This window comes from Microtus oregoni, unplaced genomic scaffold, assembly GCF_018167655.1.
Source record: "Microtus oregoni isolate MIOR12 unplaced genomic scaffold, Mior012 000102F_ref0000329, whole genome shotgun sequence".
NCBI classification, from domain to species: Eukaryota; Metazoa; Chordata; class Mammalia; order Rodentia; family Cricetidae; genus Microtus; species Microtus oregoni.
The window spans coordinates 524312-546311 of NW_024544716.1; the positions used below are offsets into that span (position 1 = coordinate 524312).

Consider the following 22000-nt stretch of genomic DNA (forward strand, 5'->3'; position numbering starts at 1 on the left):
CTAGATCTGAGTGAGGATTAAGCCAGATTGACCAGGATTTCCATGCCCACACAGGAAAAAGCAGACAGTTCATCTCGTGATTGTCATCCTTCATAGCCCCACCGATCAATCTTAACCCACTTGCTTGGCATATGTAAGGGAACATAGATGCTAGACTCTCCCACTCAGTACAACCTGGAGATAACACAGTCCCTCCCAGGGGGTAGAAAGCCTCCATCTCAACTTTTTCCAACTCTCTTCTTGCTTCCTACAGAAAATTGCCAAAGTGCACCTTTCACTGGGACAGAATGTGCTCTGCAGCCCTCTGTGCCTGTGCTGAGGAATGCCACACCCTCAGCAGGAACTGTGTGCAATTTCTACGGGGTCTGCACCCCAGCTGTGAGCTCAGCATGGCTCCTGTCATCAGACTCCAGCACATGCTGCCAGCAGCTCATGGACAGTGCCTGTCTTTACCAACGAGCTGGCACGACCATGCTGACTGAGCCAACTGACCAGAACCAGATCTCTACTTCGACATTTTCCTATCCAGGTGTTCTCCACTGGGATCTCAGAGAAAGCACCACCAGAAGGGAAGCTCCATTCCTGGATGCCCCTGTAACTGTCATTGACCAGAATACCACCCCCTCGTCTAGGTCTATAACAGCCCAGTGTGACAATACTTTCCATATCAATGCATTACCGCCATCCTATCCAACACTGTCTGCCTGCCTTGTACAGGCAACGCCATCAAATCTACCAGATCAACGATATATCCTGGCACCTTGCTACCTGGATGGAAGTCAGGTCTATTACAATGACCAGAACAGCCTGGGTCCTCCGATGGCTGAAGAATTCTGGCAGTGCCTGCAGGCCTATGGCTCTGTGTCCTGCTCTGGGAATCAGGCTTCCTCTCTGCACCCAGGGATGGTGATGGCACTACAGGAGATTCAGCCAATGAACATCCAAACACCTCTCTCCACCTGTCCCATCTACTGGCCCACATCTGCTCAAACCATGCCAGACACCAGTCTTCAAGGTGAGTAAAGTCAGGAAGGGAGGTGTGAGATCAGCCCTCAGAGGAGACACAGCTCTACCTTTCAGAAGTGGATGTCCACACAGAGGAAGAATGGGAGTCCTGACATGTAGGCTGTGGCTCAGGCTCATTACCCCTAAATTCAGTCTCTATAATGAGAGAGAATACAGGAAAGTGAGTGACATTCAACCTTCATTAAGACATGTCCAAGGACCACACCACAGGAACGCATTTCACTGCCAAGGCTAATCAGGCCCATGCAGCAGCTCACTAAAATCACCTCCTTCCTAATCTATGTCTCCAGATTCTAGATGACATCGAGAATTTTATCTGTTTTTCTACAACTAAGTTTCCCCTGAGTTGAAACTAGTATCCAGAGAAATGGAACCCTGAATCTGACCTGGAGGAAGTCTTCTCCCACACTCCAAGTGTCTGCTGTGACATTCTCTAACACTTAAGCTCTAGTGACAGTCTGCTTTGACCTGTGTAATATTGATAAGCAGGGTTGAAGCATCTCACCCTATCTGTCACGATCAACCTCTCTCTTTTTCTCTGTCTCTTTTCCTCCTCTACATCTCTCTTCCACTTTCTCTTTTTCTTTTACTCTTTCTTTCTGAATCTTCAGCAGTGACCCAAGGCCAAGACTATGTAGACATGTTCTCTGTTACAAAGTTGATGCTCAAAGCTTTCGCAGTCTTACATTTTGACATCACTAACAAAAATTCTGTGAAACGTGAACCTTAAGGAATGTCAGGGCTTTTGAACCGCTTGCCTTTCAGAATTGAGGAACTGATATGGATACCTAAACCCAAATAAAAATCCAGGCTTCAGGGGCCATATGAGTAATACAATGAACAGAAAGAAACTGGTGGAGATGAGTAAGATTAGGAAACAGTGAGCAACACAACCTGTCTCAGAGCAAACTCCCAAGGCAATGAGAGGCACTGTTTCAAAGGAAAATGGGGGAGAAAGGGAAGAGCGCACACCAAGGAATTCTGTCACCTCCCCATGATCACTAAGCATGTACACACCACACAAACACAAGAGAAAACGTGATCTCACACGGTCATGAGAAACAAATGAGTAGTTACTATGTGTCTCCAAAGAGGGCTGCTTTCCCTGCTCCTCCAGCAGAGCTCATAGCAATGCCTGCAACACTGCTGCAGGAGCCTCAGTGCTCAGGTGCACTGAAAGCGGGGGTAGCATCTCACTTACCAGGCACTGACTTCGAACTTCCTCTTTTTCAGTGGTGGAGAGGGAGACAACCCTGGGGTTGACACCTTCAGGGCAGACACTGTGTCTGCTGCAGAGTCCAGACCTCGGCAATGCCTGCACCCAGGATGCCCAGATGAAGACAGCACCTGTCAGTGGGAACAGGTCATTAATTGCCCTCATGCACAGTCCTTCTGAATTCCTGGCCTTGCCTCCAGCCCCAAGCCTGGAAAAGACACAGAAGAACAATGCAGATGAGATGAATGCTGAGCAATCAACACCTCTGGATTCCTATGAGGGCACAAAATGTAACCAAGACGCATCACCCCTCCCTTCAGCATACCCTGGCATGCAGCAGCCCTTGAACTACAGTGATGTTGGGAGCCTGAGGCAGAAGCTAGCTTCTCAAAATGCCACTTTGGGAAACAGTAGCCTTGGTCTGGAAGACCCTGAGGCTCTGCAGAGTGTCATGGAGTCTAGCAATGACTTTGCAGACATGACTACTCTGGTGGCAGATATTCACCTTCCCCAACTCTTAAACTTCAACACTGGCCTTGACCAAATGGAAGATCACACAGCAAGCCAAACCAAAGACTCCAAAGACATCAGGAGGGACCAGGCCCAGTCACGCACCAGCATCTTTAATGGACTATCTGAACTGGGCATCAAGAAAAACCAGAAAGTCTCTGATGTGTTTCATGGAGCTCTTCAGGCCAGAACCCATCACGAGGATATGCTGAAGGAAGATGATCCTGGAACCATAGACAACACGGCCAACCACGTGCAGAGCAAATCTCAGATATTTGTACCCAAGAGGCCCAGCGTAGCAAGGGCACAGGGGAAAGAAAAGGCCAAGGACACCAGAGGAAACAGCTCCAAGAAAACAGAGGAGCTGAAGCCATCAAGTCACAGAGTCAAGGCAGAAGAGAAGCCCGCCATCCCAAAGACCAAGAGGAAGAGGAATCCACCTGAGCTCAGCCATGACAGCTTTAAGAAGCCTCGAACTCACCTCGGCATGCACATGCTGGCGTCTGTGCAGGTCTTTCACCCACTGGGGAAGAAGAGTGAGAGGAAAACTGGCGTCTCCTCATCCCGGGCTCTGCTGAACTTGAGCAGCAACAAAGATCCCAGGACAGGCCCAACCGCCACATCCCTGGGAGATGCGCCCCGTGAGGGTCGAGGCCCTGGTAGAATCCCGGGCAATGCTCAGAGAACAGAGAGCAGTGCTCCCAAGCGGTGTCCATCTCTGTGCCTGGATGAGCTGTCCCCAGCTGGGAAGGTCAAATTAGTACCTCTGCCTTTCCTAGCCCTGGACAAGCCTCAAGACAGACCTGTTTCCAGAAAGCTTCACTGCCTGGCTTCGCACAGGCCCACTACAGCTTACCCAGTGAGGTCTCAATCCCACACTGCTAGGCAACCCAAACTCAAGTCATCCCAACCAGCTCCTGCCAGCACATCACTGATGGCCTCTGACAAGTCGGCTCTGCCAGTTGCCACCAGTGCCACACGTCCAATTAGAAGCAAGCCCATCCAGTCTTGCCCTGGGCCTCAACCGCCTGCCTCTTTGCCTGCACCCTACAGAGCATCATCTCACACTTCACTCCACAGGGAGCCTCTTTCTTTTGCCACAAACAAGACCCTAGATCCTCCCCAGCCTCAATCCCAATACCTGCGGCAAGATTTCAGCCACTTACCAATTCCTTGGAAGAAAGTCAACATTCCGGGGCCAGTCATCTCACAGCCTATCACTGAAGAGCAGAGGCCAGAGAGGGAGGCCATGAAGAGGCGGGCTCAACAGGAGAGAGAGAATGCTGCCAAGTGTACCTCTCTGGGAAAACCACAGCTTTTCCTTCAGAGGGAGAAAGATATGGAAATTTCGAGATATTATGGCTATGCAGTGTAAGTGCTGCCCAAACCTTTGGGACACAACGCTATTCATCACACACAGGTAAGATGTAGATACACATAGATATTCATGCATACATGAAGTTTAGAGGCTTAGCTGAATGTGTAGATATGTAGATACATACATAGTAATGCAGAATAATATTTAGATATATGCATATATGTGAAGGGAAAGAAATAGTTTATAAATTTATAAATACTTGAAGACATTATAAGTGACTGTAGAAACTTAAGACTGCGATTTTATCCATGAGTATATAGAGAGGGCTTTGATGTCTTCCTTAGAACTTTACTATTATTAATTTATGTTTCCTAATTATGTAATAATACATGTGACATAGATACAACATATGCTATAAGTCAGTGGTACTACTTATTTAATGTTAAAGCTGTAGGAAAAAGCTCTAGTGGCAATAAGATTATTTTCCTGGAATTTAATTTTCAGGATTCTAGGATGATGTGGGAGTCCCCTCTGTATGCTGTGAATATGTTTTATTACCACTGGTCATTAATGAGTAAATCTGTTTCAGCCAATGACTGAGCAGGTCAAAGCCATGTAGGAAATTCGAACTGAGATGTAGAGAGAAAGCAGGCAAACTCAAAGAGATGCCATGTAGCTGCCGAAGGAGAAAGATGCCTGAATGCCCGAACATTGCCAATAGGTCACAGACTCACGGTGATAACAGGTTAATATTACTTGGCTTTATTAAGATGTTAGAGTTAGCCAGGAATATGCTGGGGTCATTGGCCGAACAGTACTGTAATTAATGTGGTTTCTGTCTGATTATTCACGTCAGAGTTACTGAACATGGTAAGTTTCCTAGAGTGCATACTGTAAAGTGAACACACTACTGCTGTCGCCACATCTCCTCCCATTTCAAACCTCAAACACGAGCCCTTTAGACATCAGTACTCTGCCTGCATTTCATGATATGAAACATAGGGTCCATGTGTGCATAATCAAGATCCTACCTTGAAAGAAATTCTACAAGGCGGAGTATCTTTCTGAGATGGGTTGATTTGGATTACTGGGTTTGTCTCAAATTGTATCAATCTTTGAAATTATCCATTTAACATGTTTGTTTTTCGTGTGTGTGTGTGTGTGTGTGTGTGTGTGTGTCGTCCACATGAACTACTGCGTAACAAATGTATGGAGTGCCCAGAGAGGCCAAACCTGGGCATCAGTTCTCTGGAGTCTGTAATTAAGAGAGACTGAAAACCATCATGAGGTGCTCTGAATTCTACCTGGGGATTCTGCGAGAAAATCAAGTGTTCTTCTCTAAGGAGCCATCTCATCGAACCCGAGTTGAGTACACATAATGGACTGACATTTGATCGCCTGATATTTTCCTCCATCCTGACCTGTCCCTGAATCTTAACCTCCTTGCACTATTCTGTGCTCTAACTGTTTCAGAGGTTGTAACACATTGTCCTCTGAGGCATATGGCATTAACCTTGTATGGGGTGACACATAAGAAATAGAATTAATTTATATATAAGTTTAGTTTCTTGAGACAATGTTTCTCTTCATATCACTGAATATTTGGGAACTGACCTCGCTAATCAGGCTAGCCTTGAAATCACAAAGATCTGCCTGACACTGCCTTTGTAATGCCTTTGCCTGTGTCCCTGCCTCAAGAGTGCTGGGACTAAAGGAATGCACCAAAATCCCAGGTGAAAGCACCTTCCTTTCTGTATATGTGGGTCACCGATTTCCCCACCATGATTATGTGAGGATGTATGTTAGCAACAGTACATTTTTGATAGCTACCAAAAGTCACAGAGGCTGAACTGCTTGCGCTTACAACTGTAATTCAACACAAGTTCATTGTTCTGAAAAATTGCTACTCAAACAGAGATCATAGGAACGCCTTCCCCATCACTATAAGGGCCTAAGTGGAGAGGGCACAGAAGGAGGGGAGCATCTCACTTACCAGTCACTAACTTCTTCCTTGACTCTTTTTCAGTGTTGGAGAAGGGGGTGTCCCTGGGACTGACACCTCAGGACAGACAGTCCATCAGTTGCAGTCCACAATGTTGCTAGTATTCCACCCTGGATTCACAGATGAGGATGCCACCTGTTGATAGGGACAGGTCATTGACTGCCCCTATCCAAAGGTCTCCCAAATTCCTGGCCTTGCCAACAGCTCTCATCCTAGGCGGAAAAAAAAGAAAACAATGTGAATTAGACGACAGCCAATCTATCAATGCTTAAGGATCCCTTAAAGGCACACAGGAAACCTAGTCCCATCACTTCTCCCTTTAGCACACCCCAACTTGCAGCACACGCTGTGCTTTACTGACACTAACACCCTGAGGCAGAAGCTTGCTGTTGACCATGTCTCCTTGCTAAGCAGCACCTTTGGCCATCATGAGCCTGGCACATGCACACTGTGATGGTCTCCAGCATAGACTTTGCTGACATGACTACACCGGGGCCAGATATTCACCTTCCACAATTTTTCAAATAACTCAATGTATTAAACATATTCAGAGATGCACAGCATCCTTATCCAAAGACTCCATAGTCATCAGGAGGGAATAAGCTGGGGCTCATGAGCAAGACAAAACCAAGAGGACCAGAGAAAACAGCTTCAAGAAAACAGAGGAGCTGAAGCAGTTTAGGAAGAGTCAAGTCAGAAGAGAAGCACACCATCCCAGGAACAAAAGGAAGAGGAATCCACCTGTGCTCAGCCACCACAGCTTTAAGAAGCCTCGAACCCACCCCAGCATGCACAGGCGGGAGTCCGGGAAGGGCTTTCACCTCTTTTGGGGGAAGTGAGAGAAGAAAACTGGCCTCCCCTGAACTCTGTCAACTCTTCCTGCTACTCTGTACTCTATTATTACAAGAGTTTATTGAATTTTGATCTCTGGGGAAGTGGCATTGGATATTCGCAGGGTGACCTTTATTCACTTTCTTTTAGTTCCTTGAGAGAGACTTCTCTCCAAAGCACTATATGTCCTGGTAATAACATCATAGACCAGGTTAGCCTTGAACTCAGTGATCTGCTAGACTCTGCCTCTGCCGCTTCCTCTGTCTTTTGAGTCCCTGCCTCAAGAGTGCTGCGACTAAAGATGTGCTTCAACAATGCAGGTAGAATCAAGATTCTTTCTGTACATGTGGATCACCAGGTTTCCCAGCATGATTTGATGAAGAGTCCATGTGTAGGCAAGGCGATTCTTGCTACTGACCTAAAATCACAAGAGACTTAACTGAATGTATTGACTTAGCTGTATGTATTTACAACTGCAACTCAACTCAGATTCTTTTTTCTGACAGTACCTTTGTTTCACTTGTAGGCTGGACTTCTGACAATGCCTATCTACTTCCAGATAGTACAACATCTGGATTTGACTCAAGGAATGTATTCAACCTGTCCCTAGATATTTATGGTGTTTGTATTTTCTCAATAGGTAATCCCCAGCTACTGTGTAGACACAATACTGTCCATTCTAACAAAGCCTATTTGCTGTCCAGAGTCACTGGTCTAGATAAATATAACACAGCCAGCCGGAAAGGATCCCACAACCTGTATCCAAGCATCCTGACAGGGGCACGATTGACTACAAGAGAATGAAGGAAAGCAATAGTTTAGGGAGGTCTCTTGTTTGATCACTCTCTCTGTGTTTTTTAACTACAGAATTTGGGACTCCGTGATTCTACTGGGCTTCACTGTACTCCTCAGAAAAACAGAAAGGCATTTGAATGGATATACATTCATGTTAAGATGATTATTTTAATCTTTATGTTTTCAAATTAAGTGTCTGGTAGAATAACACTTGTTGAACAAAGCTCAGGAATTATTTTACATATTAAAGCAATTAACAAAAAGATGTACTGAATTCTTCTCATGGACTTTAAGTCTCATTGTACTATTTATTCAATGAACAGATTTTATTCTGTATATTGTATACTGACAACAGCACTCAGTTCCCACCACCTGGCCATTCCTTAGCTCTCACCAAATATCTTAGGCAATGTTCTTCTGCTTTATACTACTGCTTACAATTTCATGAATGTCTATATGTAGAGATGTGTCACCAAGGATCCACATAGTGAGACAGGATAAGAAGATGTTTCTGTGGGACTGGATACATTTGGTACAATATAATTATCTCGAGTTCCAAGGATTCTCCTGCAATCACCTTGACTGCATTCATTGTTTTTACTGTAACCAGTTCCACTGTGTGCAGACGTCACGTATTTCTTATCATTTGCTCTGCTACTGGACACCAAGTTCAGGCCCTAACACAGGTATCCGAATCCTGAACAAACTGCAATGTACAGCAATGTGCAGAGCAATAACCCATCCAACGCCTTGGAACAGCATGGACAGGAGGAGTGGTAGACCTGGTTTGGTGTTTAAAGACACTGTATACTGAAATACACAGAGGGTACAATACTTCACATTACACCCACCAACTGATCTCCTGCTCCTACGGAAGCAATACTTGCAAGTCCCCAACTTTCAGATAACTCTCCACTTCTTATATTCTGTACCATCTAGAAAGATCAAGTCCAACTGATCTTAGCTAAAATATCTCGATGGGATAGTCATTTTATTCTAGGGTAAAACACCAGGCTACACTACTCTACCTGACTGCATTAGCTCTTACACTGCATTCCTGCTTGCATGACAGCCCCTGATATTTGGATGGACTGCATTGCACATGATCCATTTTGGCATAAGAGGCAATCATCTCACCACAACAGCAGCCACAGCCACTGAGTATCAGCAGCCAAAACTTTTACAGTTTTTCCATCAGCACCAAAAGCACACAGAAAAGGAAGTCGAGAAAGGAGACAGACTGGAGCAGTTCCATCAACACTTGCAGCTACACTAATCTCACGCAGAAGCACAAAGGTTTAGAAGGGAAATACAAAGGCCCATCCATTCCCTTCAATAAAGCAGTAGGAGTTCCCTTCCCACTGTGACCTGTGATCCTCTGAGTCACAGGAGATTCTGTTGTGCATCACGGTACAACATAAAAATTCCCTTCTATGAAAGCCAGCCTGCTAGCAGGAAGGGAGATTACAGTTCAGTCCAAGTCTGACTTCTAGATATCCTACATCTGAAACAGAGGGACGGGACAATCATCTACTTCTTACTCATACCAAATAAAAGGATCCAAAGAGCTTCATCTTTTGGGAGGTCTTGAAGAGTTTCTTGACCGACATCTCCTGAGTCTTAAGATCATTTCTGGGACATAGAATATAGCAGGCATATGGCTTCAGTGAGTGCCACATTTCCACTCATTCAGGGTCCCATTTCTCAACTTCTCTAACTTACTTTTGCTCTCCTTGGAGATGCAATCCATAATTTTCAGGCACTGTGACGATACCACGGTACCACCGACGATAAGAAATGTTTCGTACACATGTGAGCAGGCTCTGTGCAGACCTGCCAATGCCAATTCTATCAGGGGATAGCCTTTGTGCAAAGTCACACACTAAGCAGATTCTCTAAATAGGGAGGGCAGTCTATTCCACTGCAGCTTGCAAAGATCCCCTCTCATGGAATTTTGTAATCTAGATAATACAACAAGTCCCTTCAGCTCCTAGTTTTCAGGATTCTCATGGGGCCAGGGCACATCATAACAGCTCTTACGCATCTGGTAGTATCAAACCAATCTCTTTACACTGACTCAAAGACAAGAACATGGCCATCATATACCCATCCACATGAATGCAGTGTTGAATTTACTTGAGTGTATTATTGAACACAGCATGGTCTGTGTTTTAGTTTGCTCTCACCTATATACTTGGCACAACTAAGAGTTTTGTCATTTTGAGTTAAAGACTTCAGGAGTTCATTGACAGGGTATGTGGATTTTAGTTAATTTCTTTCATAAAATGCAGTCAGCGTGAGTAATGTCACCTAACAATGTACATTCCTACAGAATGGGAGAACAAACACCTTCTCACCCAAGTCAACAGTAATGATCTTGTGGGATTACCCACGTTACTTGAAAGTGAAGGAATGTTGGGTTACAAGCACTGGGCATCATTTTTATATGTAGATGTGTAAAATAAAGCAAAAACTCACATGGATATGGTATATGGGACAGGAAATCAAAGTCCCTAGGGCTCTTTCATTAATGGAAGCCAGCAACACAGCTATGTAAAGTGCTCCCCTAGTAATGGGGCAAGGCACAAGAAAGACATCAGAGATCACCCACAATGCACTATTCCATTGACACCTCTGGACCATGTTATTAATGGGAACCCCAAAATTGAATAATAATGAACAAATTGGTCAGAAAAATGCTTACTTTGCGATGCTACTTGGAGCACAACTGAGATACAACAGAGGGGCAATAGTGACGACTTCAAGTACCAATGCACACACTCCTATTTAGCTTATATAGCATAAAACAAACCAGGATCCGAAGGAAAGAGGATAGTTCAATTCAGTGGTTGCCTCCCGGAAGTAGCCTCTCAGACTGATTGTGAAACATGATCTTTTTTTTTGAATATTTATTTATTATGTATACAATATTCTGTCTGTGTGTATGCCTGCAGGCCAGAAGAGGGCACCAGACCCCATTACCCATGGTTTTGAGCCATCACGTGGTTGCTGGGAATTGAACTCAGGACCTTTGGAAGTCAGCAGGCAATGCTCTTAACCTCTGAGCCATCTCTCCAGCCCCTGGAACATGATCTTTATCATTAAATGACAGAGAAGGACCTAGTCTATGCTCGGCAATACTATACAAACACAGTGGAACTTGGAATATATAAGAATGTTGGCTGAGCAAATCTAAAGAGTGCCAGGAAGGAGAAATCCCCTGTGGTCTCTGATTTACCTCTTACCTCAATGTACTGCCTTGGTCTCCTGTTCTGGATTGCTTAAACAATGGTCTGTAAAGCATAACATGAAAGACACTTGATCCTGCACCAAGTTAGCTGAGATTTCTCTGTTTAGGTCTGTATCTCATTTTTTAATTGGGTTATTTGAAATGTTGATGTCTAATTTCTTGAGTTCTTTACATATTTTGGAGATCAGTCCTTTGTCTGATGTGGGGTTGGTGAAGATCTTTTCCCATTCAGTAGGCTGCCTTTTTCTCTTATTGACTGTGTCCTTTGCTTTACAGAAGTTTCTCAGTTTCAGGAAGTTCCATGTATTAATTGTTGCTCTCAGGGTCTGTGCTACTGGGGTAATATTTAGGAAGTGGTCTCACGTGTCCATGCATTGAAGACTACTTCCCACTTTCTCTTCTATTAGGTTCTGTGTGGTCAGATTTATATTAAGATCCATTTAGACTTGAGTTTTGTGCATGGGGATAGATATGAATGTTCAACATCCTTAGCAGTCAGGGAAATGAAGATCAAAATAACTCTGAGATACCATCTTACACCTGTCAGAATGACTAAGATCAAAAACTCCAACGATGCTTATGCTGGAGAGGATGTGGAATAAGGAGAATACTCATCCATTGCTGGTGGGAAAGAAAACTTGTACAACCACTTTGGAAATCAGTATGGTGGTTTCTCAGAAAATTGGCCATCAACCTACCTCAGAATCCAGCAATGCCACTCCTAGGCATATTCCCAAAAGATGTTCAATCATACTCTAAAGACGTTTGTTTGACTATGTTCATAGCAGCATTATTTGTAACAGCCAGAACATGGAAACAACCTCAACCAATGAATGATATCTTGAAATTTGCGTGCAAAAGGGTGGAACTAGAAAACACCATCCTGAGTGAGGTAACCCAGACCCAAACAGATGAATATGGTATGTACTCACTATGTATGTATGTAAAAAAGTGGATACTAGCTATAAACAAAGGATATTGAGGCTATATTTCATAATCCTAGTGAAGTTAAGGAACAAGGTGAACCCTAAGAAAAACGTATATAGATCCACCTGGGAAGGGGAAAGAGCCAAGATCACCTGACAAAATTGGGAATATCGGTGTAGAGGGGAGAATGGAGGATGGAAGGGGAAGAGGAAAGTAGAAGGGGAGGGGTGAGGAGAACTTGAGGGAATAGGATAGTCTAGATGGAGGAAGGTCAGAGATGAGAGCAAGGAAAGAGATATTTTGATTGAGGGAGCCATTATGGGACTAGTATGAAACCTTCGCTCTAGAGAAATTCCCAGGAATCCAAAAGGATGACCCCAGCTAAGACTCTAAGCAACAGAGGAGAGGGTGCCCGAACTGGCCTTGCCCTGTGAACAAACTGATGAATATTTTAAATATCACCATAGAACCTTCATCCAGCAATTGATGGAAACAGAGGCAAAGACCTGCATCAGAGCACGGAACTGAGCTTCCAAAGTCCAGTTAAAGAATGGGAGGAGTAAGAATATGAGCAAAGAGGTCAAGACCATGATGGGGACACCCACTGAAACAGTCTACCTGAGCTAATGGGAGCTCACCAAATCCAGCCATACTGGGAAGGAACAAGAAGCTAAATAAGAAGGTGAACCCAAAGAAAAACATATAGTTATCCTCCTGGATATTGGGAGTAGACAAGATTGCCGGGCAAAAAACTGGGATCTTGGGAGTGGGGTGGGATGGGGGTAAAGGGAGATGGGGAGAGAAAAGTGAGAAGGGGAGGATGGGGGGTACTTGGGGGAATGGGATGGTTGGTATACAGGAAGGGTGGATATGGGAGCAGGGAAGTATATATCTTAATTAAGGGAGGGATCTTAGGGTTGGCAAGAGACTTGAACTAAAGGGGCTCCCAGGTGCCCAGAGAAATGTCCCCCGATTAGTTCCTTGGGCAGCTGAGGATAGGGAACCTGAAATGGCCCTATCCTATAGCCATACTGATGAATATCTTGCATATCACCATAGAACCTTCTTCTGGCGATGGATGGAGATAGACACAGAGACCCACATTGGAGCACCGGAATGAGCTCCCAAGGTCCCAATGAGGAGCAGAAGGAGGGAGAACATGAGCAAGGAAGTCAGGACCGCGAGAAGTGCACCCACCCACTGAGACAGTGGGGCTGATCTATTGGGAGCTCACCAAGGCCAGCTGGACTGGGACTGAAAAAGCATGGGATAAAACCGGACTCTCTGAACATGGTGGACAATGAGGGCTGATGAAAAGCCAAGGACGATGGCACTGGGTTTTGATCCTACTGCATGTACTGGCTTTGTGGGAGCCTAGCCAGTTTGGATGCTCACCTTCCTAGACCTGGATGGATGGGGGAGACCTTGGACTTCCCACAGGGCAGGGAACCCTGACTGCTCTTCAGACTGGAGAGGGAGGGGGAGAGAAGTGGGGGGACTGGGAGGGAAATGGAAGGCTGGGAGGAGGCAGAAATGTTTTTTTTTCCATAAAGAAATAAATAAATAAAAAGAAAATGTAACACCCGATTTTGTGTTACACCCTCGGTACAGTTCGCGAGCCACTGTACCGAACGCGAGTCCAGCAAGAGCATGGAGATTGAAAAGAACAACACACAGAGACCAGTGTCATTCAAAGGAAGATCAGCCAAATGCCATTTATTCAGACTTGGGGAGATCTTTATGTTCCTAACTACTGCACAAGCATCTCTGCCCAGGCAGGTGGGAAATGACCATATTAACAAAGGAGTAAATGCCCTGCAGCTAATCACCAGGCAGGGCAGGGAGAGCACAGAAACACACAGGAAGCTTAGTTAGCTGATCATAAACTGTCCCCACGAATGCACCCCAGGAATAGGGGGACCAGGACCCTACAAGAAAAGCCAAAACAAAAAGAAAAATAATAAAAGAAAAAAGAAAAGAAAAAAAAAAGAATAGGACCAAACTAGTCCCTCTGAAAGTTGTTGACAGTTGCATGGCTGGGGCAGACTGAGGGGCCACTGACAATAGCACCAGAATTTATCCCTACTGCTTGGGCTGGCTTTTTGGGAACCCATTCTCTTTGGATGTATACCTTGCTCAGCCTAGATATAGTAGGGAGGGCCTTGGACTTTCCACAAACCAATGTGCATTACCCTCTCTGAGGATTGGATAAGGGTTGTGTGAGAGGATGTGAGGAGGGACTGGGAGAAGGGAAGAAGTGGTAACTTGGATTGGTAATTTTTTAAAACATAATCAATTAAAAACCATTCAGAGTAGCTGAGTCTAGGCAGCACAACAGCAACAAGAGACTGAAAAGGGGAACAGTTGTATCCATGCCCACCTTCAGCCATTAGGTTGCCTGTTCCTACCAGCAGCATCCAAATAAAAGCATCTTCATGATACTCAGTGGACCACTGATCTGGAAGATCAAAGTGGCATCACCCATGAGTGTAATGATGATGGGTCAGGCTGGTCCAAGAGTAAAAACATACAAAGAAGGGATGAAAGAATACGAGAGAGTTGTCAGTACAGCATGGGCCAGCACAGAATAAGGAAGGACTGTAGGAGAAGCTGTTCTTCCTTTTGGAGACTACAGCTCCCAGCATCCCCCTGGACTGGAAGCCCCAAAGGCACAGGGCATTTCTCCCAGACGCCTGTGAGTTCCCCGTTAAAAACAGGGGTCACCACGACCTCTCTCTCTCTCTCTCTCTCTCTCTCTCTCTCTCTCTCTCTCTCTGCCCTTCTCTCCTTTCATCTCTGCACACCTGTCCCTTACTTGTTGTTACCCCCCCATTAAAGTGCACCCACGTGGGACCGCAGCATGTCTGTGTCTCCTTCCTAACCCCAAATCGCCCTGTGTCTCGCGTAATGTCTCCACTCTCTAACCCCACAGACAGACAAACAAGACAAAAAAGAATAACAGAAGCAACAAGAAGACAAGTGTCTTAGAGTTCATCAACATGCACGCAGCACACTGAGCCCTGACCTTGCACATAGTCACAAAGGAACACTTTGATCTCTTCCTTGGGTCATGGACAGATGCTGATGGCACAAAAGCCAGACGCACTGCAATGGCCTATCACCTGAGTTCCCTCAACAGCAGTTCTCCCTCCTGCCCAAGACTACTCACTGTATGTAAGTGTAGGCTGATGGGACACTTTCTGTTGGAAGGTGACGCATCATGTGTACATTACACACCGCTTCATCAGTGAACCTTATGAGAGCACTGCCATGATAGCCTAGGCTAAACGCCATGGGAAGTGGCACGTCCATGCCATGACTGCCTCTTTCACTAGCCCACACCTCAGCCTCCATGGCTACTGTTGGTCTCCTGGCATCTTCTCCAACCAATCCCATCTTCTAGTTAGGAATCGAACCTTCCCATTGGCTGTTGCCTCATTTATGACATCATTCTCGCTCCAACCCTACCAGCACCTGGTAGAATCTTGGTGTTTCCATGGTGATGACTGTAAACAACTTTGGATCATCACAGGTCCAGGTGACCAGTGACCAGTGAGTGCTGTCTGATACTGGACACACTTGCCACTGAGGTCAGCTGATCAGAAAAAGCCGACCGATCATCTTGCTCCATTGTACTTTGGATTGCTGATCCTCTCCCCTTGACCATGTCAGGTAAGGATAGAGACTTTAAAACATGTGATCTTCTCCATTGACTTTTACTCTACTAATAAATCTTTGCTGAATGTGGATAGTATTGATGTTGATATAGATATCTAGATTTGAATGTCACATTTAGCTTTGGTTCTTACTAAGTAGGTGATTTTAGACAAAAAGTTTATTCTCAAGTGTTTTCCATCCGCCTCAAGGAGTGAACAGTGTCACTATGCTTGGGTCCTGTACTGTTGGGTTTTCAGAAGAAAGTGAAGAGGGAATAAAATCAGGCTCTTTTGGATGGTATTAAACTACAGAGACACGGGAACATGAACAAGGCACGCAGAGATCTAGCACTCCACACCACTAATGAGACAGTCTCCCCCCACTACTGTTTCCAGTCTTAGTTTAAAATTCAGGGCGACTCTAACAGTATTGGTCACACCACGGATGGTGGCACACAACTATAATCACAACACAGAGAGAACTGGGTGGGATGGAGATCAGTTCAAGTCTGACATGCTCTACACTGGCGTCTCTCCATACTCACCAAATGAATATTGACTATGGACAAAATGGCGACTGCCATGTTGTGCAGTCACTTGGACTTCCCTGGATTAAACATGGAGAGTGGAAGAGAATAAGAGGACTGTGGAATCTGAGAAGGCAGTTGTTGTACTGAAATTAATATTGACAGTGTTGCTGGAAGGACAGACCCACAGGAAGTCAGGGAAGGGGGCAAACACAGTACGGGTCTAGAAAGTATATAAATATATGAAGGCACACTGCAGAGGGGACCCTGGTGGTCCACAATGGTAGTTTAGAACACAATGTTGAAGACGACCACAGATTATAATCAAAACAGACAAGGCATTGTCATTTCCCAAGCCATGTTTAACCAAACGTACTGTTCAGATTAGTCTATACAAAGGTTCCCTGGCACATATAGAAAGAATATCCTGATCTGGTCCCTGGCTCTTACACTCCATCCAGACCACTTTCTGCCCAGTTCCCCATGTCTCATGTGCACTGGTGGTGTTGGATAGGATCAACTGAAGCTGCGAAGTCCAGTCAGTTAGAGTCTGACCATGGCAACTGACACGCTGTTGTGAGGGGGGATTCTCACACGGATTCCCCCTTAGAAGAGATAAAAAAACTAAGTTACTGAGGAGCTGTTAAGAAAACAATTTAATCAACAGATATTAAATTGAGAAGCAATCATATTCAGAGATGAACCCCATAAAACATTAGCAGTCTCAAGAGGACACACTAAACTGGTGCAAACAAGAAGAAATGTTGTCAGTAGGTTGTATTTCTGAAATCATATTTGAATAATGCTTAAAAGTTATAAGATTATAAGAGATCCTCAATTACACAAGAAATGCAAGGGGAAAAAAGAGAGAGGGGGCAGGAATAATTACCTCAATTTGGTACACATTTGTTAAACATCATTTCAGAAAAAAACTCAATAAAATAGAGATTGGCCTGGTGGACATGGCAGGGGCTCCAGCACCAGCACTTTAGAGGCAGAAGCAGACCTGTCTGTGTGATTTCAAAGCCAGACTGATCAACGTAGAGTGAGTTTAGGTCACTCTATACTGTAAGATCTGCAGAGAACAGGACAAAGTTCCAGGTATGGAATATGCCTATGGGTCTCTTCCCAATAATAACCTCTGTTGTAGAATATATTTGCGAGGAAGTGTCCCAACAGGCATTATTATATTACAATCAGGGAAAAGGAGCATCGTGTCTAGATCTGAGTGAGGATTAAGCCAGATTGACCAGGATTTCCATGCCCACACAGGAAAAAGCAGACAGTTCATCTCGTGATTGTCATCCTTCATAGCCCCACCGATCAATCTTAACCCACTTGCTTGGCATATGTAAGGGAACATAGATGCTAGACTCTCCCACTCAGTACAACCTGGAGATAACACAGTCCCTCCCAGGGGGTAGAAAGCCTCCATCTCAACTTTTTCCAACTCTCTTCTTGCTTCCTACAGAAAATTGCCAAAGTGCACCTTTCACTGGGACAGAATGTGCTCTGCAGCCCTCTGTGCCTGTGCTGAGGAATGCCACACCCTCAGCAGGAACTGTGTGCAATTTCTACGGGGTCTGCACCCCAGCTGTGAGCTCAGCATGGCTCCTGTCATCAGACTCCAGCACATGCTGCCAGCAGCTCATGGACAGTGCCTGTCTTTACCAACGAGCTGGCACGACCATGCTGACTGAGCCAACTGACCAGAACCAGATCTCTACTTCGACATTTTCCTATCCAGGTGTTCTCCACTGGGATCTCAGAGAAAGCACCACCAGAAGGGAAGCTCCATTCCTGGATGCCCCTGTAACTGTCATTGACCAGAATACCACCCCCTCGTCTAGGTCTATAACAGCCCAGTGTGACAATACTTTCCATATCAATGCATTACCGCCATCCTATCCAACACTGTCTGCCTGCCTTGTACAGGCAACGCCATCAAATCTACCAGATCAACGATATATCCTGGCACCTTGCTACCTGGATGGAAGTCAGGTCTATTACAATGACCAGAACAGCCTGGGTCCTCCGATGGCTGAAGAATTCTGGCAGTGCCTGCAGGCCTATGGCTCTGTGTCCTGCTCTGGGAATCAGGCTTCCTCTCTGCACCCAGGGATGGTGATGGCACTACAGGAGATTCAGCCAATGAACATCCAAACACCTCTCTCCACCTGTCCCATCTACTGGCCCACATCTGCTCAAACCATGCCAGACACCAGTCTTCAAGGTGAGTAAAGTCAGGAAGGGAGGTGTGAGATCAGCCCTCAGAGGAGACACAGCTCTACCTTTCAGAAGTGGATGTCCACACAGAGGAAGAATGGGAGTCCTGACATGTAGGCTGTGGCTCAGGCTCATTACCCCTAAATTCAGTCTCTATAATGAGAGAGAATACAGGAAAGTGAGTGACATTCAACCTTCATTAAGACATGTCCAAGGACCACACCACAGGAACGCATTTCACTGCCAAGGCTAATCAGGCCCATGCAGCAGCTCACTAAAATCACCTCCTTCCTAATCTATGTCTCCAGATTCTAGATGACATCGAGAATTTTATCTGTTTTTCTACAACTAAGTTTCCCCTGAGTTGAAACTAGTATCCAGAGAAATGGAACCCTGAATCTGACCTGGAGGAAGTCTTCTCCCACACTCCAAGTGTCTGCTGTGACATTCTCTAACACTTAAGCTCTAGTGACAGTCTGCTTTGACCTGTGTAATATTGATAAGCAGGGTTGAAGCATCTCACCCTATCTGTCACGATCAACCTCTCTCTTTTTCTCTGTCTCTTTTCCTCCTCTACATCTCTCTTCCACTTTCTCTTTTTCTTTTACTCTTTCTTTCTGAATCTTCAGCAGTGACCCAAGGCCAAGACTATGTAGACATGTTCTCTGTTACAAAGTTGATGCTCAAAGCTTTCGCAGTCTTACATTTTGACATCACTAACAAAAATTCTGTGAAACGTGAACCTTAAGGAATGTCAGGGCTTTTGAACCGCTTGCCTTTCAGAATTGAGGAACTGATATGGATACCTAAACCCAAATAAAAATCCAGGCTTCAGGGGCCATATGAGTAATACAATGAACAGAAAGAAACTGGTGGAGATGAGTAAGATTAGGAAACAGTGAGCAACACAACCTGTCTCAGAGCAAACTCCCAAGGCAATGAGAGGCACTGTTTCAAAGGAAAATGGGGGAGAAAGGGAAGAGCGCACACCAAGGAATTCTGTCACCTCCCCATGATCACTAAGCATGTACACACCACACAAACACAAGAGAAAACGTGATCTCACACGGTCATGAGAAACAAATGAGTAGTTACTATGTGTCTCCAAAGAGGGCTGCTTTCCCTGCTCCTCCAGCAGAGCTCATAGCAATGCCTGCAACACTGCTGCAGGAGCCTCAGTGCTCAGGTGCACTGAAAGCGGGGGTAGCATCTCACTTACCAGGCACTGACTTCGAACTTCCTCTTTTTCAGTGGTGGAGAGGGAGACAACCCTGGGGTTGACACCTTCAGGGCAGACACTGTGTCTGCTGCAGAGTCCAGACCTCGGCAATGCCTGCACCCAGGATGCCCAGATGAAGACAGCACCTGTCAGTGGGAACAGGTCATTAATTGCCCTCATGCACAGTCCTTCTGAATTCCTGGCCTTGCCTCCAGCCCCAAGCCTGGAAAAGACACAGAAGAACAATGCAGATGAGATGAATGCTGAGCAATCAACACCTCTGGATTCCTATGAGGGCACAAAATGTAACCAAGACGCATCACCCCTCCCTTCAGCATACCCTGGCATGCAGCAGCCCTTGAACTACAGTGATGTTGGGAGCCTGAGGCAGAAGCTAGCTTCTCAAAATGCCACTTTGGGAAACAGTAGCCTTGGTCTGGAAGACCCTGAGGCTCTGCAGAGTGTCATGGAGTCTAGCAATGACTTTGCAGACATGACTACTCTGGTGGCAGATATTCACCTTCCCCAACTCTTAAACTTCAACACTGGCCTTGACCAAATGGAAGATCACACAGCAAGCCAAACCAAAGACTCCAAAGACATCAGGAGGGACCAGGCCCAGTCACGCACCAGCATCTTTAATGGACTATCTGAACTGGGCATCAAGAAAAACCAGAAAGTCTCTGATGTGTTTCATGGAGCTCTTCAGGCCAGAACCCATCACGAGGATATGCTGAAGGAAGATGATCCTGGAACCATAGACAACACGGCCAACCACGTGCAGAGCAAATCTCAGATATTTGTACCCAAGAGGCCCAGCGTAGCAAGGGCACAGGGGAAAGAAAAGGCCAAGGACACCAGAGGAAACAGCTCCAAGAAAACAGAGGAGCTGAAGCCATCAAGTCACAGAGTCAAGGCAGAAGAGAAGCCCGCCATCCCAAAGACCAAGAGGAAGAGGAATCCACCTGAGCTCAGCCATGACAGCTTTAAGAAGCCTCGAACTCACCTCGGCATGCACATGCTGGCGTCTGTGCAGGTCTTTCACCCACTGGGGAAGAAGAGTGAGAGGAAAACTGGCGTCTCCTCATCCCGGGCTCTGCTGAACTTGAGCAGCAACAAAGATCCCAGGACAGGCCCAACCGCCACATCCCTGGGAGATGCGCCCCGTGAGGGTCGAGGCCCTGGTAGAATCCCGGGCAATGCTCAGAGAACAGAGAGCAGTGCTCCCAAGCGGTGTCCATCTCTGTGCCTGGATGAGCTGTCCCCAGCTGGGAAGGTCAAATTAGTACCTCTGCCTTTCCTAGCCCTGGACAAGCCTCAAGACAGACCTGTTTCCAGAAAGCTTCACTGCCTGGCTTCGCACAGGCCCACTACAGCTTACCCAGTGAGGTCTCAATCCCACACTGCTAGGCAACCCAAACTCAAGTCATCCCAACCAGCTCCTGCCAGCACATCACTGATGGCCTCTGACAAGTCGGCTCTGCCAGTTGCCACCAGTGCCACACGTCCAATTAGAAGCAAGCCCATCCAGTCTTGCCCTGGGCCTCAACCGCCTGCCTCTTTGCCTGCACCCTACAGAGCATCATCTCACACTTCACTCCACAGGGAGCCTCTTTCTTTTGCCACAAACAAGACCCTAGATCCTCCCCAGCCTCAATCCCAATACCTGCGGCAAGATTTCAGCCACTTACCAATTCCTTGGAAGAAAGTCAACATTCCGGGGCCAGTCATCTCACAGCCTATCACTGAAGAGCAGAGGCCAGAGAGGGAGGCCATGAAGAGGCGGGCTCAACAGGAGAGAGAGAATGCTGCCAAGTGTACCTCTCTGGGAAAACCACAGCTTTTCCTTCAGAGGGAGAAAGATATGGAAATTTCGAGATATTATGGCTATGCAGTGTAAGTGCTGCCCAAACCTTTGGGACACAACGCTATTCATCACACACAGGTAAGATGTAGATACACATAGATATTCATGCATACATGAAGTTTAGAGGCTTAGCTGAATGTGTAGATATGTAGATACATACATAGTAATGCAGAATAATATTTAGATATATGCATATATGTGAAGGGAAAGAAATAGTTTATAAATTTATAAATACTTGAAGACATTATAAGTGACTGTAGAAACTTAAGACTGCGATTTTATCCATGAGTATATAGAGAGGGCTTTGATGTCTTCCTTAGAACTTTACTATTATTAATTTATGTTTCCTAATTATGTAATAATACATGTGACATAGATACAACATATGCTATAAGTCAGTGGTACTACTTATTTAATGTTAAAGCTGTAGCAAAAAGCTCTAGTGGCAATAAGATTATTTTCCTGGAATTTAATTTTCAGGATTCTAGGATGATGTGGGAGTCCCCTCTGTATGCTGTGAATATGTTTTATTACCACTGGTCATTAATGAGTAAATCTGTTTCAGCCAATGACTGAGCAGGTCAAAGCCATGTAGGAAATTCGAACTGAGATGTAGAGAGAAAGCAGGCA

General features: G+C 45.5%; 2 protein-coding genes across 2 annotated transcripts; both read left to right on the top strand.

The window, feature by feature from the left end:
* Positions 1–255: 255 nt before the first annotated feature.
* LOC121443188 (uncharacterized protein C2orf78 homolog) lies at positions 256–4127 on the top strand (the record flags this gene model as incomplete). Its single annotated transcript, XM_041644861.1, has 2 exons — positions 256–1015; positions 2260–4127. Coding segments are annotated over 2 exons (2628 nt in total), but the record flags the coding sequence as incomplete, so codon positions are not given.
* A 13404-nt stretch (positions 4128–17531) lies between these two features.
* LOC121443189 (uncharacterized protein C2orf78 homolog) lies at positions 17532–21403 on the top strand (the record flags this gene model as incomplete). The annotated part of the gene is made up of 2 exons (XM_041644862.1): positions 17532–18291; positions 19536–21403. Coding segments are annotated over 2 exons (2628 nt in total), but the record flags the coding sequence as incomplete, so codon positions are not given.
* Between the last annotated feature and the right edge of the window lie 597 nt (positions 21404–22000).